Source organism: Siphateles boraxobius, unplaced genomic scaffold (assembly GCF_051911475.1).
Source record: "Siphateles boraxobius isolate OS27281-9 unplaced genomic scaffold, OSU_SipBor_1 25, whole genome shotgun sequence".
Lineage (NCBI taxonomy): Eukaryota > Metazoa > Chordata > Actinopteri > Cypriniformes > Leuciscidae > Siphateles > Siphateles boraxobius.
In genome coordinates, this window is record NW_027508866.1 from 845,286 (window position 1) to 860,740 (window position 15,455).

The window sequence follows — 15,455 nt, forward strand, 5'->3', positions numbered from 1 at the left end:
ATAAATCACAGTCAAACATGCACAGCATGCTCTTATTATAATCATTTAGCCTATAGATCATTTTAGCTGATGTTTTGCTTTATTTTAGCAGCTTGCAAATTATTAACTTTATCTATGAAAGTTGGGGGGAAAGTTGTACACCTAATACAAAAATAAATAAAACATCTCCAGTTAACTAGCAGAGCATTCATTTAGTTCACTATTAAATAAGAGATATAGCGCTAAAATCTGTTGTTTTTAGCCTACCTGATGGAACATTCTTGCTGGATGAATGACCTTCACCTTCAAATCAACCTTGCCAAGACAGAACTGCTTACGGTTTCAGCTGAACCATACTTGCTGTGTGATCCTGCTGATTTGCCTTCTACATCATTATACTATCAGAGCTGCACAACTCCTGGTCTAAGCTCTTGTTCTATCCAGACTGGACTATTGTAATGCTCTCTTGGCAGCTCTTCCAGCATCAGTCAAACCTCTGCAACTGATCCAGATGCTGCAGCAAGAGTGGTCTTTAAAGGTAGCCCTATATCTAAACTCACTACTTTAGATCTGTGTCCTCCAGAAGCTTGTGTTCTGCAAGTGAACGGCGCCTTGTGGTGCCATCATCCCAAAGAGACACAAAATCACTTTCACTGACCTTTACCTGGACTGTTTCCTGCTGGTGAAATGACCTGCCCAACACATTTTCAAGAAACTGTTAAAGATCCATCTTTTTCGTAAACACTTGACCCAATAATACTAAATCTTTGTTTAAAAAAAAAAAAAAAAACTTACTATGTGTACTGTGCTAGGCTAACTGTGACTTGTCACTGCCCTTGTTGCTTCTATTGTTATCGTAGTTGGTAAGTCACTTTGGATAAAGTGTAATTGCACAGGTTTAAAAAAAAATGATATTAGAGTATAAAGGTATACAGCAATTGCCTTTTAATGTGGATAATTTTACATGTTCTAAATGATATACTAAGCTTGTATTTCCCATCTATCACTTATCTTGACGTTCAGTGTTTATGTTCAATTACTAATACTGTAAATGTGCAGGTATTCTGTTCTTAATTAGAGATTGCGGTCAAAGTTGTGAAATTGGATCTGTAAAAATTAAAACTGTTAATATACAAACTTTTGTATTTGAATTGATGTACTTATTGCATTTTTATACATAATTTCATTGTTATTTTACACAGAAAAACTATATATTAATAGTAAATTACAGTAGATAGACAGCATGGTAATAAAATAACTTTATAAAACCCTAAATGTACAGTTTAGCCTGAAAGTTAAATGTTGTTTTAATGTAATTTGACATAATTTATCCGTTTTTCCATGGTTTAATAAGCCATTATCAACAGTAATATACTGTAATTTGACATAATTTATCAGTTTTTCACAGTCTAATAAGCCATTATCAACAGTAATATACTGTAATTTAATCTAATTTTAGATTAAATTAGATTAAAAAAAGACTAAAATTAACTCTAATTTTGACTGTAAAGTAAATTCTGTATTTTTACGGTTTTTGCATGTAATTTTGGTAAATGGTTATTTGCTGTAACTTAACGGCATCCTTCTGGAAACTTTGCTGGCAGAGATGTAACGTTTTTTTACAGTGAACATTGTCTCCTATGCAGGAGATGCCAGTTTGAATCCCGGTCTCGGAGGGTCGAGTAATGCCGGGCGTACACAAAAGGATTTTCACAGTCCCAGACTTAAGACCGGCAGTCTTTAGGAATCTTACTGGAGTCTCGGCGCGCTCCCGTCGTCTCGATCGTTAAATGTGAGGTGATAATCTGCAGTCAGCGACCCGATTTATGCCAGTCTTTCTCTAGTCTTTCATATCAAACATGTTTGATCATACCCGCGAAAAGTGGGTATGATCTATATGCGGTGAATAGGGGCGCAGCACAATGGGGGCGCCAAAACGATGGTAAAATATATATATCGCGAGCAGGCTGGGGCGCCGTGAGCGCTGAGGGTGCAGGAACGAGTAGTGAGTTGTTGAAAAAGATGGATAAAGTGGCGCGAAAAGTGGGTATGATCTATATGCGGTGAATAGGGGCGCAGCACAATGGGGGCGCCAAAACGATGGTAAAATATATATATCGCGAGCAGGCTGGGGCGCCGTGAGCGCTGAGGGTGCAGGAACGAGTAGTGAGTTGTTGAAAAAGATGGATAAAGCAAAAAAGCTGTCTAAATAAGTGGATGATGAAAGGCAACAGCTAGGATTTTAAGTGTGACGTGAGAATATGCAAAACTTGCTATGCTGAAAACCGGAAAATAAAAGGTAGCATGTTCTTAATGTACAAAAGCATGTACAAAAGCATGTACAAAAGCATGTACAATAAATGACAAGAATCTGGAAAACAACTAATGCAATATCTCTGGTTTACCATGAAATCATGCATAGTTCCCTTTCGTAGTCACTCCGAGTTACGTCGGATGACGACGAATGGGGGTTTCGCCTAGAAAGCCAATCATCTTTGTTTATTATAAAACGAGCCTATGGCGATGAAATGCCATGGGTCTGCGGAATTTGCATAGCGTAACTCCGCCCCACCTCGTGGGTATAAAAGGAGGACGCTCGGCAACATGCAGATATGTTTTCGCTTCGGAGCCAAGAGCTTCTCTTCACTCCACAAGCCAATCCTGACTTCATCTTCTGTGACGAGCGAACTCTCCGGTGTTGGTGTGACGGCGGTACCCAGCGAGTTCACATTGCCTGCGATCTGAGCAGTGATCTGCCAGTCTGTGTGTTTCTCCCTGGTCGCCTCAGCATCGCTGAGTTTTTTCTCTAAAAGAGCTGCACGTGGCACGTCTTTTTAAAGATGTCTCGCCCGTGTTCTTCTGGGTGCGGTCGTTTCCTGTCTTCCGTTGATGGGCACAATCGCTGCTTTGCGTGTTTGGGCTTAGAACACGCTAAAGCAGCGCTTGTGGATGACTCATGTTCCTTCTGTGGGAACATGGCCATCGCAACACTGAGGTCTAGACTCAATGATCTCATTCGAGAGAGAGTCCCCTCATCCACACCCCGATCTACATCCTCCTGGCCTCACGGCCAAAAGCCAACCCCAATGCCATTCTTCCCGGAGGTGCATGAGGAGTTGACGAAATCATTCTCACCTTCGGGCTAGCCCTGTCTCCTCGCGTCTTCACGAAGGTCGTCAAGGCTGCCCTTGTTCCCCTTCGGGAACACGGGGTTCGCATCCTGAACTATCTCGACGACTGGCTGATCCTAGCTCACTCTCGAGACCAGGTTTGCGAACACAGGGATCTTGTGCTCCGGCACCTAGCCCGTCTGGGCCTTCGGGTCAACTGGGAGAAGAGCAAACTCTGCCCCATGCAGAGGATCTCTTTTCTCGGTATGGAGATCGACTCGGTCGCCATGTCCGCGCAGCTTACGAGCGAGCGCGCACACACGCTGCTGACTTGTCTTCGACAGTTCGATGGCAAGAGTGCGGTCCCACTGAAATTGTTTCAGAGGCTCCTGGGGCATATGGCATCTGCAGCCGCGGCAACGCCGCTCGGATTGCTTCATATGCGACCGCTTCAGCTGTGGCTTCGCGATCGAGTCCCGAGGTGGGCATGGCATCACGGCACGTTCCGAGTTCCAGTGACTCCGACCTGCCGTCAGTCCTTCACTCCGTGGAGGAACCTCAGCTTTCTACGGGCCGGAGTTCCCCTAGAACGAGTTTCCAGGCATGTTGTTGTCTCCACAGATGCCTCTTCCACGGGTTGGGGCGCCATGTGCAACGGACATGCTGCCGCGGGCTCCTGGACAGGACCCCAGCGCCTTTTGCATGTCAATTGCCTCTAGTTGCTGGCAGTACGCCTTGCCCTGCACCGTTTCCTCACGTTGCTCAGGGGTCAACACGTACTAGTCCGTTCAGACAATACCGCGACTGTAGCGTACATCAACCGTCAGGGTGGTCTACGCTCCCGCCGTATGTCACAACTCGCTCACCACCTCCTCTTATGGAGTCAGAAGCACCTGAGGTCCCTTCGTGCTATCTACATTCCCGGAGATCGGAACTTTGCAGCCGACGAGCTGTCACGGTTTCGGCCCATCTCCGGCGAATGGCGACTCCATCCCCAGTCGGTTCAGCTGATTTGGGACCAGTTCGGGGACGCACAGATAGATCTGTTTGCCTCTCACGACTCGACCCATTGCGCCCTGTTCTATTCCCTGACCGAGGGCTCCCTCGGCACGGATGCACTGGCGCACAGCTGGCTGCGGGGCCTACGCAAATATGCGTTTCCCCCAGTGAGCCTTCTCGCACAGACCTTGTGCAAGATCAAGGAGGACGAGGAGCAACTCATTCTGGTTGCGCCGTATTGGCCCACCTGGACCCGGTTCTCCGAACTGGTACTCCTCGCGACAGCACCTCCTTGGCCAATTCCTCTGAGGAAGGATCTCCTTTCTCAGAGACGGGGCACCCTTTGGCTCCCTCGACCAGATCTCTGGAGGCTCCACGTGTGGCTCCTGGACGGGACGAGGCAGGTTTGAGTACCCTGCCACCAGCGGTGGCGGCTACCATCACTTCCGCTAGAGCATCGTCCACGAGACATGTCTACGCGTTGAAATGGAACCTCTTCGTCAACTGGTGCTCTTCTCGTCGAGAAGATCCCAGGAGATACTCGATCTCTGTCGTGCTTTCCTTCCTGCAAGATGGGTTGGAGCGAAGGCTGTCTCCCTCCACCCTGAAGGTGTATGTGGCCGCTATCGCCGCATATCACGAAGCAGTTCAAGGCAAGTCTCTGGGGAAGCACGACCTGATCGTCAGGTTCCTGAGAGGAGCGAGGAGACTGAATCCTCCTCGCCCTCCTCTCGTTCCCTCTTGGGACCTCTCAGTGGTCTTAAATGCCCTGCAGAGGGCTCCCTTTGAGCCTCTGCATTCAGTTGAGCTTAAGTTCCTGTCTATGAAGACAGCGCTCCTGGTTGCTTTGGCCTCTATCAAGAGGGTAGGGGACCTGCACGCATTCTCCGTTGACGAAGCGTGCCTGGAATTCGGGCCCGGTCACTCTCACGTGATCCTGAGACCCCGGCCTGGATATGTGCCCAAGGTTCCCACCACTCCCTTCCGGGACCAGGTGGTGAACCTGCAAGCGCTGCCCCGGGAGGAGGCAGACCCAGCCTTGGCACTGCTCTGTCCAGTACGCGCTCTCCGTGCTTACGTAGACAGAACGCAGTGTTTCAGGAACTCAGACCAGCTCTTTGTCTGTTATGGTGGGAGACTGAAGGGAAAGGCTCTCTCAAAGCAGAGGTTGTCTCACTGGATAGTGGACGCCATTGCTTTGGCTTACCAACAGCAAGGCCGACCGTGCCCCCTTGGTGTGACAGCCCACTCCACCCGGAGCGTGGCTTCCTCTTGGGCCCTAGCGCATGGCGCCTCGCTGGCAGACATTTGTAGAGCTGCAGGCTGGGCGACACCCAACACATTCGCCAGATTCTATAATCTCCGAGTGGAGCCTGTGTCCTCTCGTGTACTCGCTTCAGTTAGCTAGTACTGGACCCGCTCAGGTGTCTTCGCTTGCTCGCCATTCCACTCCACGGACTGGATACGTGCGATTATTCCTCAGGTGAGCCTTCCTCTCTGAAGCCCTGAGTTCCTCCAGCACTGTTGACGCTGGCGCCAGTGTCTATTGCCTAGGCGTCGGCTAGGTCATGTCCGTGTGCATGGTTCCTCCCTGAGTAACCCCCACATGTGTATTTCCACTGTAAGCCTCCTTGAGCATGTGTCTTTCCCTTGGCAAGCCACCTTGCCCTCCTGGAGTTGAAAGTCGCCACCCCTCGGGCTGGTCACTCCAGTGTTCCTCCATATGTAGCCCTCCGGCCATATGTGTTTCTTAAGTCCTCCCTACGGGTAGGCATCCTCTGAGATATGCTGCCACTTCCGCTGTACCGCTGGGTAGACGCCTGAGTTCAGTCTCGGCTCCACAGCGAAGACATATCTGCATTTTGCCGAGCGTCCCTCTTTTATACCCACGAGGTGGGGCGGAGTTACGCTATGCAAATTCCGCAGACCCATGGCATTTCATCGCCATTGGCTCGTTTTATAATACACGAAGATGATTGGCTTTCTAGGCGAAACCCCCATTCGTCGTCATCCGACGTAACGTCTCCGTTCTCTACTCAGGGAACGAGGGTTACATATGTAACCGAGACGATTTCCTACCAAACTTCTAGGCTTGCAGTCTGTTAACATTAATTAATGTTAACAGACTGGCTAGTGTTTGCTAACTTAATGCAAACTAATGTTGCTGATAGCTACATTTAGATTTTGGTTAAACCCTCTGGTACCAATCCCATGCATGACATATCTCAATTTTATTTTATATCTCAATAACAACTGGTAAATATAAGGTAGCTTGCACAATAAATGACTAGACACTGGAAAACATAACTTACGCAATAAGTCTGGTTTACCATGGAATCATTAATAGATTTTGCTTTACCATAAGCTGTTCATGTTAGCTGTGCTGTCAGACATGCAGGCTATAGTTAAATCTGCTGGGTGACATCGAAGCTGTAATTACAGGGTCACATCTCTCTCTTTAAATGTCTGTGCTATATATATATATATATATATATATATATATATGTGTGTGTGTGTGTATGTGTGTGTGTGTGTGTGTGTGTGTGTGTGTGTGTGTGTGTTTGTGTGTGTGTGTGCGTGCGTGCGTGCGTCCGTGCGTGTGTGTGTGTGTGTGTTGTACTTTTTAAAATCCAAAATGTCAATGTAATTTCAACAGCAGCACAATCTGATGCCATCACTAGGCTGATTTAAGAATTGAATTTAGGCTGCTTTATTCATCAGTGAGTTCATTACATTCAGGTGTGAGGTTGGTGGTTCAGGAAAGACAGGGGAAGGCAACAGGTAGGTCTAACATTAGGTGGAAGTGTAGGGGGAGCCACTTGATACCAACAGATTAATTTCTTCATATTATTAATATGGAAAAAGTAATATGGAAAATCTATTACATAATGTTTGTTTGACAAAAACTACATTATAGTTAACAGAGAGGGTTCTAAAGGATCTTTGTAGTGTACAGATCTATGTACATATATACCATATAATATGGTAGGCCTACAGTGGCTAATATACTTTAAAATAAACCTTTATTATATAATACATACATGATGATGTCCGGCACACTTATTTATTTATTTTTTGTGGGGCGCCAAAATTGTTGCTGCATACCCCTCTGACACTGAGTAGTTGCGCCCCTGGGCATAGTCATGCCAGAATAAAAAAGGGTTGTCACAAAATTGGAAGCACACAATTCTCTAGAACAGTGTTTCACTACCCCTGTGCCAGGTTGTCAGGTGTGCCGTGGAAAATTATTAGATTCCAAAAAATATATAATAATAAATGCTACAAATAAGAATATATTGTTGCTGTCAGATGGAAAGCTCATATCTCTATATTTAGTCATTTTTGTTTTATCTTTTTTTATTATTAATTCTATTGGTCATCCTTTAATTACATAATAAGGACTAGATGTTACAATCCCAACTGATTCAGTCCGATTCCTGTTTTGAGGCATGCTCTTAGTTGGGGTGTTGCGTTAGTGACCACTTAGTTATGTGTCCTCCTATACAACATATCTTCAGTTGTGCACCTTGGCTTCTTTGGGCGTTTCGGCCATTTGCCACAAGACACTCTCCGCCAAGGCAAGTCCACCACAGGCTCATCAGACCTGGGTGTGTATCGAAAGGGGACTGAGTGGTCATTTGATTCCCCATGCTGTCATATAGTCACCCACATTTTACTAATGAAAATATGCATTTAAAATGCATTGAAAAGAGGTTGTGACTAAACCTCGTAACTCCATTGGCTACTCAAACTGTCAGTCAATCCTCTTAACTCCGCCAGCCTCAATTGTGAGTGAAGTGCCACACGCAGTTAGAACTGTCTCTGCTGGTTCAAAATGCAAAGGTAAATACCGCTAAGACTAGTCTTACAAGTTAGACACCAATTTTTTTTCTTTAAGACTGTTGATAGCTTTTTTAAATCAGTTACATAAAAACGTAGATTACCCTAATTTGAAAACGAAAAGTAAAACTGACATCCCCAGACTTAACTGCTAGTGGGTCACACTAGAACTTAAGACACTGTCTTAACATAATGGCTATGTTTATACAACCGGCCCCTGATATATGAGTAAGACAGCATTTTCTTTATATAAGAAACACTATGTATATAAAGGCTATTGATTTTTGTATATTTAAAGAGCGGAGAAGAGTCTTAAGCCCTATTCGGACAAGATTAGTTTTACAATGGTAGTAGTAGTAATGTAATTTTTACCACAGTTTTTAATATTAATGGCCAATTCGCACGGGATAAGAAATCTCAGTAGAACTAGTAGAAGTGGGAGGGGCAACTCGATTTAAGCACCGCTATCTCCTCCCTGTCATCATGTGCGTATTACGTTGCTTCCTGATATCACGAGCGCAAACACATAATCTATAAATATAACCAGTGGTTAAAGTGGGATTTGGTAGGTGGGGGAACCGTCAAATTTTGTGTTGGTGCAACAGGGAAAAATGACTCACCGTGGGACAACATATTGAGTATCGTGGTATAACAATAATTTTTGGGACAAGAGTGTCCCAGTGGCACTAAGTATCACAATACTTATCAGCTTGATATTTTAATGTTTTTATTTTGGTCCATCAACACTGATATGATGACGATACTATGGTAAAATTGCTGAACATTGGGACAAAAATTAAGCCCTGGCATTGTAGCCACATCAGCCCACATTACCCCCCACCCCCCACAGCCATGTGAATTTAAATGTGAGGTAGCTAGGGGGGTTCGGGCGCATGCTTCCCTGAGAAAATTTTGATTAGTATTACCTGAGGGAATTTTTCCGGACCACTTTCTGGAACATAAAAGTCGACGTAATCTTTACTGACATTGGACTAAAAGCACTGATAAGCTCTGGTAATAATTACATTATCCAACCTCTCCATGTTAAACTAACCCTGTCCGAATAGGGCTTTAGTCTGTCATTTGCCGTCTTGTTGAAGCAAATATACGGACCCGTCCTTCACTGGTAAAAATCCTTGTAACTACGTTTAAGCTTGATTTTCATAATATGTTATTATTATGACACATACCAGTGTCTGACCATTTAAGCCACAATACCTACTTTGACGATACGTTGTTTAATTATATAAAAAATATACAGGTCCTTCTCAAAAAATTAGCATATTGTGATAAAGTTCATTATTTTCCATAATGTAATGATTAAAATTAAACTTTCATATATTTTAGATTCATTGCACAGAACTGAAATATTTCAGGTCTTTTATTGTTTTAATACTGATGATTTTGGCATACAGCTCATGAAAACCCAAAATTCCTATCTCAAAAAATTAGCATATCATGAAAAAGGTCTCTAAACGAGCTATTAACCTAATCATCTGAATCAACTAATTAACTCTAAATACCTGCAAAACATTCCTGAGGCTTTTAAAAACTCCCAGCCTGTTTCATTACTCAAAACAGCAATCATGGGTAAGACTGCCGACCTGACTGCTGTCCAGAAGGCCATCATTGACACCCTCAAGCAAGAGGGTAAGACACAGAAAGAAATTTCTGAACAAATAGGCTGTTCCCAGAGTGCTGTATCAAGGCACCTCAGTGGGAAGTCTGTGGGAAGGAAAAAGTGTGGCAAAAAACGCTGCACAACGAGAAGAGGTGACCGGACCCTGAGGAAGATTGTGGAGAAGGACCGATTCCAGACCTTGGGGGACCTGCGGAAGCAGTGGACTGAGTCTGGAGTAGAAACATCCAGAGCCACCGTGCACAGCCGTGTGCAGGAAATGGGCTACAGGTGCCGCATTCCCCAGGTCAAGCCACTTTTGAACCAGAAACAGCGGCAGAAGCGCCTGACCTGGGCTACAGAGAAGCAGCACTGGACTGTTGCTCAGGGGTCCAAAGTACTTTTTCGGATGAAAGCAAATTTTGCATGTCATTCGGAAATCAAGGTGCCAGAGTCTGGAGGAAGACTGGGGAGAAGGAATGCCAAAATGCCTGAAGTCCAGTGTCAAGTACCCACAGTCAGTGATGGTCTGGGGTGCCATGTCAGCTGCTGGTGTTGGTCCACTGTGTTTTATCAAGGGCAGGGTCAATGCAGCTAGCTATCAGGAGATTTTGGAGCACTTCATGCTTCCATCTGCTGAAAAGCTTTATGGAGATGAAGATTTCATTTTTCAGCACGACCTGGCACCTGCTCACAGTGCCAAAACCACTGGTAAATGGTTTACTGACCATGGTATTACTTTGCTCAATTGGCCTGCCAACTCTCCTGACCTGAACCCCATAGAGAATCTGTGGGATATTGTGAAGAGAAAGTTGAGAGAGGCAAGACCCAACACTCTTGAGCTTAAGGCCGCTATCGAAGCATCCTGGGCCTCCATAACACCTCAGCAGTGCCACAGGCTGATAGCCTCCATGCCACGCCGCATTGAAGCAGTCATTTCTGCAAAAGGATTCCCGACCAAGTATTGAGTCCATAACTGAACATAATTATTTGCAGGTTGACTTTTTTTGTATTAAAAACACTTCTTTTATTGGTCGGATCAAATATGCTAATTTTTTGAGATAGGAATTTTGGGTTTTCATGAGCTGTATGCCAAAATCATCAGTGTTAAAACAATAAAAGACCTGAAATATTTCAGTTGGTGTGCAATGAATCTAATGTATATTAAAGTTTAATTTTTATCATTACATTATGGAAAATAATGAACTTTATCACAATATGCTAATCTTTTTAGAAGGACCTGTACGAGGTTTCAGCCTGACGATATAAAAATTGGTTGTTTTAACATCACCAACGTCATACTGTAGCTACTACTTATATGACCTTATTGTGTTCCAACCGGACTTAAGATCAAGTTTCACCTTAATTGTGGGTACTATTAATATTATATCCAGTTTTAATATGCCATTTAAAGCAATGTATGTTTGTGCAATTTTGTTACAAAAAGGTTGGGAAACACTGCCCTAGAATGCAGTAGGATTGAGGTTTGTAATTATTTGAATTATTTGAATAGCCAAACATGTTACTTAGGCCCCGTTTACACGAAGGGAAAACGCAGATATTTCCCTGCGGTTTGGCCTCTCGTTTACACGAAAACCCAGTTTTTATCACAGAAAACGATTATTTCTAAAAACTGGAGATTTCTGAAAACGGCAGTTATGTGTTGTCGTGTCAACTGGGAGAAACAGGGTTTTAGGTTCTCAAATGTCACATTATGCGCCAGAAAATGCTTAACGTCATGTGAGCGCCCTAAGTCTGCAGTGTGTTTGGCTACTGATCATGGATGCTGTTAAGGTGGTACTCATTTTTACTTTTGTCCAAACACTTTTGGCCTGTTTGCCTTTGCAAATACAACCGCAGTACTATATAACTCAACTTCGCTGTTTGTCCAAACAAACGAACCTCGCACCATATTTGTTGTTATGAAAGGAAAAGGAAGTCGCTCGTGTTTGTTGTCAATTCTGATTGGCTTGCATGGCTTTATCCTTCTCCCTACACTGCCACCCAGTGGGGGTTTGGGGTGATATTTGTTTCTCTAAATACCCGGCTATGTGTAAACATGGCCTGAGACGGGGGTTTCCACATACTTTTGGTCATGTGGTGAATGACATTGAAACCCCACCAGATTCACAGCTCACCTTTGCGTTAAGTTCTCAGCTGGTGTAGGCGGATCAGTTGGTGTAGGCGGATCAGTTGGTGTAGGCGGATCAGTTGGTGTAGGCAGATCAGTTGGTGTAGGCGGATCAGTTGGTGTAGGCAGATCAGTTGGTGTAGGCGGATCAGTTGGTGTAGGCAGATCAGTTGATGTAGGCGGCTCTGTGTCAGTAATGTCAGGTTCAGAAGGAACCTCAGTAGACGTCTGGTCCTCTGTACTCTCTTCCTCCTGATCTTTGAGTATGTCAGTGGCCTTTACGGGCATCTCCTTTGTCTCTTCCTTAGTCTCTTCTTCTGCTAATTGTTGTGTTTCAACTTGGATCTCCTCTATTTTTGGCTCTGTGTCTTTTATCTCATCCTCTTTCAGCTCCGGATTGACCTCCTTCTCTTCTTCTGAGTTATTCTCTTGTTCAGGTTCAAGCATCTTTGCTTCTTCCAGGATAAGTTCTTGTGGAATGGGAGTATTTGAGCCATCGTCAGATTTCTGCACGTAATTTTCCTGATGTTGAGATGCTTCAGAGCGATCTATATTCTCTTGATTTAGTTTCTGAACCTCTTCAAGCAACAGTGTCTGTTTCCTCAAAGAGATTGGATCAACTGCAATATGAACATAATAAAGAAAAAGTGAAAATTGTGTTAAATGTGTCACACTTTATTTGCATTTTGTTTTGTGCTGTATTTACCAGTTGAATCAGGTGGTTTCTTCTTCTTCTGTGCTTTGAGGCCTTTGAAGCTCAGATGAAACTTCCCATCATTACCTTTGTGATCTTTTTGCTTTGGAGCAAAATGAAAATATTGCAAATAAATAAGATGAGAAAATAAGTTTAAATTGAAAAAGTATTTGTTTTTCTCATCAACAAAACAGTAATGTGTACTGAATTTATGCAATTCTTCAGGGTTGCTAATAATTTGTGTAAAATGCATGGTTCATGAACCTACAAAGTTAGTACATTTGAAGCAAATATTTTGACCCAAGATGCTTGAGGTTGTCAGTAGACTCAGAATGTTGGGGTCAGATTTCCGAGTCCCTTTAGAGCCTTTAGTAGAGGTAGTTTTCTGTCACAGACACAATATAAGTGGGATGGGTTGTTAGGAAGCACAGGTAGTCTGGGATAGCCAAATTTTACATGAAAATAAACTCTTGGCTTCTCTTCGTGCAATGATGCAGGAAGCAACTATACAGCTATGAATACAATAAAGCAGTAGTAAATGAATAATAAAATGAATTTATGAAAAAATATTGTTATAAATTGTTATAAATATATTGTTCAAAATAATTACAAATGTGACAATTATGCACAACATGTCACTTATACAATAGTTATTCTAAAAGTGTTAGGGCATAAAAGTGTGGGTTTCATTTGACTGTCAAATGAAATACCAATAATGAAGGCATAAATGGCATGGTTCCCCTAATGTGGCATCATCAGTTGAAGCCTTTCCTTTCCATAGCTTGGCTGATGATATGTGGGCTATCTACAATAGCACAACACATGTTATGTTGAAGACCAAACAGTGTTGGGTGGGGTTTCATCTAGTTGGAACTATAGCCCAACACACAAATTCAGCTGACTTTATCTTTTTCATTTTTCTAGGTAATGTTCTCCTGTCCAATAATTCACATCATGAAGGCCAAATTAGTCATGTGTTTTAAAGATAATCTAACTTCAGTGACTGGTGTAATGACCATGCGAGTGTCTACATTTTAAAGACCTTTCAAAATGGCACATACCTTCTATGTCTACTTGAGAAAGCTTCTATGTAATGAATGGAAATGTTTAAATCATGACATTGCTTATTTGACTATATTGATGATTATGATGACATTTTATTCATGAAATGCAACTATTTCTCCTCTTTGTACTGTATATACTCAGACAATCGAGCATCGTCTAATCTTCCATACTTGAGATTTAACTCACCTTGGTAAGGAGAGGCTCACTGTTATCTGACGCTTGGCATTTGGCAATCAGTTTGATTTTACTATCCTTGGACCTGAGGGCCGTTTTACTTTTTCGAGAAGCCGGCCCTTTGAACATAATATCCATGATTTTGGAAGTTTTCACTGTTTCTCCAATAAAGCTGACAACCTGCTGAATGCTCGTCACCAGTCTCTCCATTCCCTCCAGCTTTTGGGTTTGCTGTTCTGAGCGTTGATTTACTGCCAACATGATGCTGTTCATTTCTTGGCACATTTCCTTCATCTCATTTGCTGGTCTTGTACGGATAATTGGAGGTAAATGGATCTCCTCCTTTTCCACTTTTAGAGTTTCTACATCTTTCTCAATTCCATCAATGTCCTGAGACATGCCATCGAGTCGACTAAGCACTTTTTCCTGGATGCTTATGAGCCTGTCCATTTTGCTACTCAAGGACTCAATCCTGACCTGAAGCAGGTCAATACCTGTGCTAGAGTCAGCAGAACTCATGGTAGTATTAAAGATCTCAACTAAAACCAGCCAGACTTCTGGAAAACCTACAGTAACAGAGATTCACCTGTAGAAGATGAAGCCAGCTCAATCTGGGTACTCAAAAAGATATCAGTAATCCAACAATGAGCCAAGCAGAAAACTCATATGACATCAAAGCCAGACAAAAGCAAGACATTTTAAATCCCCCAATAACAAGTTGATCCGTCCATCTCTTCCTCTTCATTGAACACTCTATGTACCTCTACAAAGGGGAGATCACATTAAGAATGGAATGAGCCGGTGTCAGAAAATGTAACTGGTATGGGGTTTTGCGTCAGCAGCTCCCCGGGAGGGGCTATGTTTGGCTCAGGAATCGCTGTGTGATATCTTAGAAGCTTTGAGTGCTAAAGCCATGGCAGATGCCTCCCTGCCAGGTGTCAAAGGGGCCCCGGAGACACTCGGTTTCCAGAAAGCGCTGCTCAGAAAATGAATGGAAAGAAACTTGAGTATTGACTTCTCTTTCACCTTGAGAGGTTCAATCACAGACGTCATGTTACTTAAGATTACACCTTGATGGAACTTCCCAGAAATTCCAAGGGCTCGTATTCTGCAGGAATGAAGCCAGGAGTAGGGAAAGCCAAGAGCACATGAAGAGGTCAATAAAAAAATTATGGGAAAAAAATGAACAAATATACGGAGCCCCCTGAAGGGGACTTGGTGATGGAAACAAATATGAGATGGGAGGTAAAATGCTTTTGCATTCTCTTGCAAAATTATTTCATTCTTCTGAGAAACTTTGTTCTCTCTCAAAAGTATGGAATTCCCCCAATTGGGTTTGCTTGTAAAACATCTGCATTCTCTCGCTAAATGTTTGTGTTACGATGAGAAACGTAGTGTTCCCTCACAAAAGCACTGAAATATAGTTTTTCCTCCTACCTCATATTATTTCAGTCACAAATGTTTTGTGAGTGAATTTCTAAAGACAAAGTTTTGCAAAAGAGTTAAAAAGTAATGAAATATATATATATATATATATATATATATATATATATATATATATATATATATATATATTTTTTTTTTTCCATCTCATTCATTCATTTATTTACTTATTTATTTATTTACTATCAGTATGTCCCATTAGGGGCTACATACAAAAAGACCAGAGTTTATTTTTATTGAATAAGATCTTGTATCCTCTTATGTACAGACAAACTGGTAAATGGTATCACACTACTATTGGAAAAGAAAAGTGAAAGACTTTTAACCCTCTCTGGATTGAAACTAGAGCTAGTGCCAGTGTTCTGACCGATTCACCCTCTCCCAAGGCTGCCAGGTCTGTGC

The 15,455-nt window shown here is 43.0% G+C and overlaps 1 protein-coding gene across 2 annotated transcripts in view; it reads right to left on the minus strand.

The window, feature by feature from the left end:
* Positions 1-15,455, minus strand: part of mylk4a (myosin light chain kinase family, member 4a) — a 61,979-nt gene that overhangs the window by 31,751 nt on the left and 14,773 nt on the right. Inside the window, exons 2-4 of one of the 2 annotated variants that reach the window (XM_077242058.1) lie at positions 13,623-14,718; positions 12,384-12,474; positions 11,685-12,297 (exon numbers count right to left, since the gene is read on the minus strand). In XM_077242058.1, the coding sequence (XP_077098173.1) occupies positions 11,685-12,297; positions 12,384-12,474; positions 13,623-14,129 (1,211 nt within the window). In that variant the 5' untranslated portion in view covers positions 14,130-14,718. Of the gene's footprint in view, positions 1-11,684; positions 12,298-12,383; positions 12,475-13,622; positions 14,719-15,455 lie in introns of those variants that run through there. The other variant, XM_077242057.1, reaches the window with a different exon arrangement.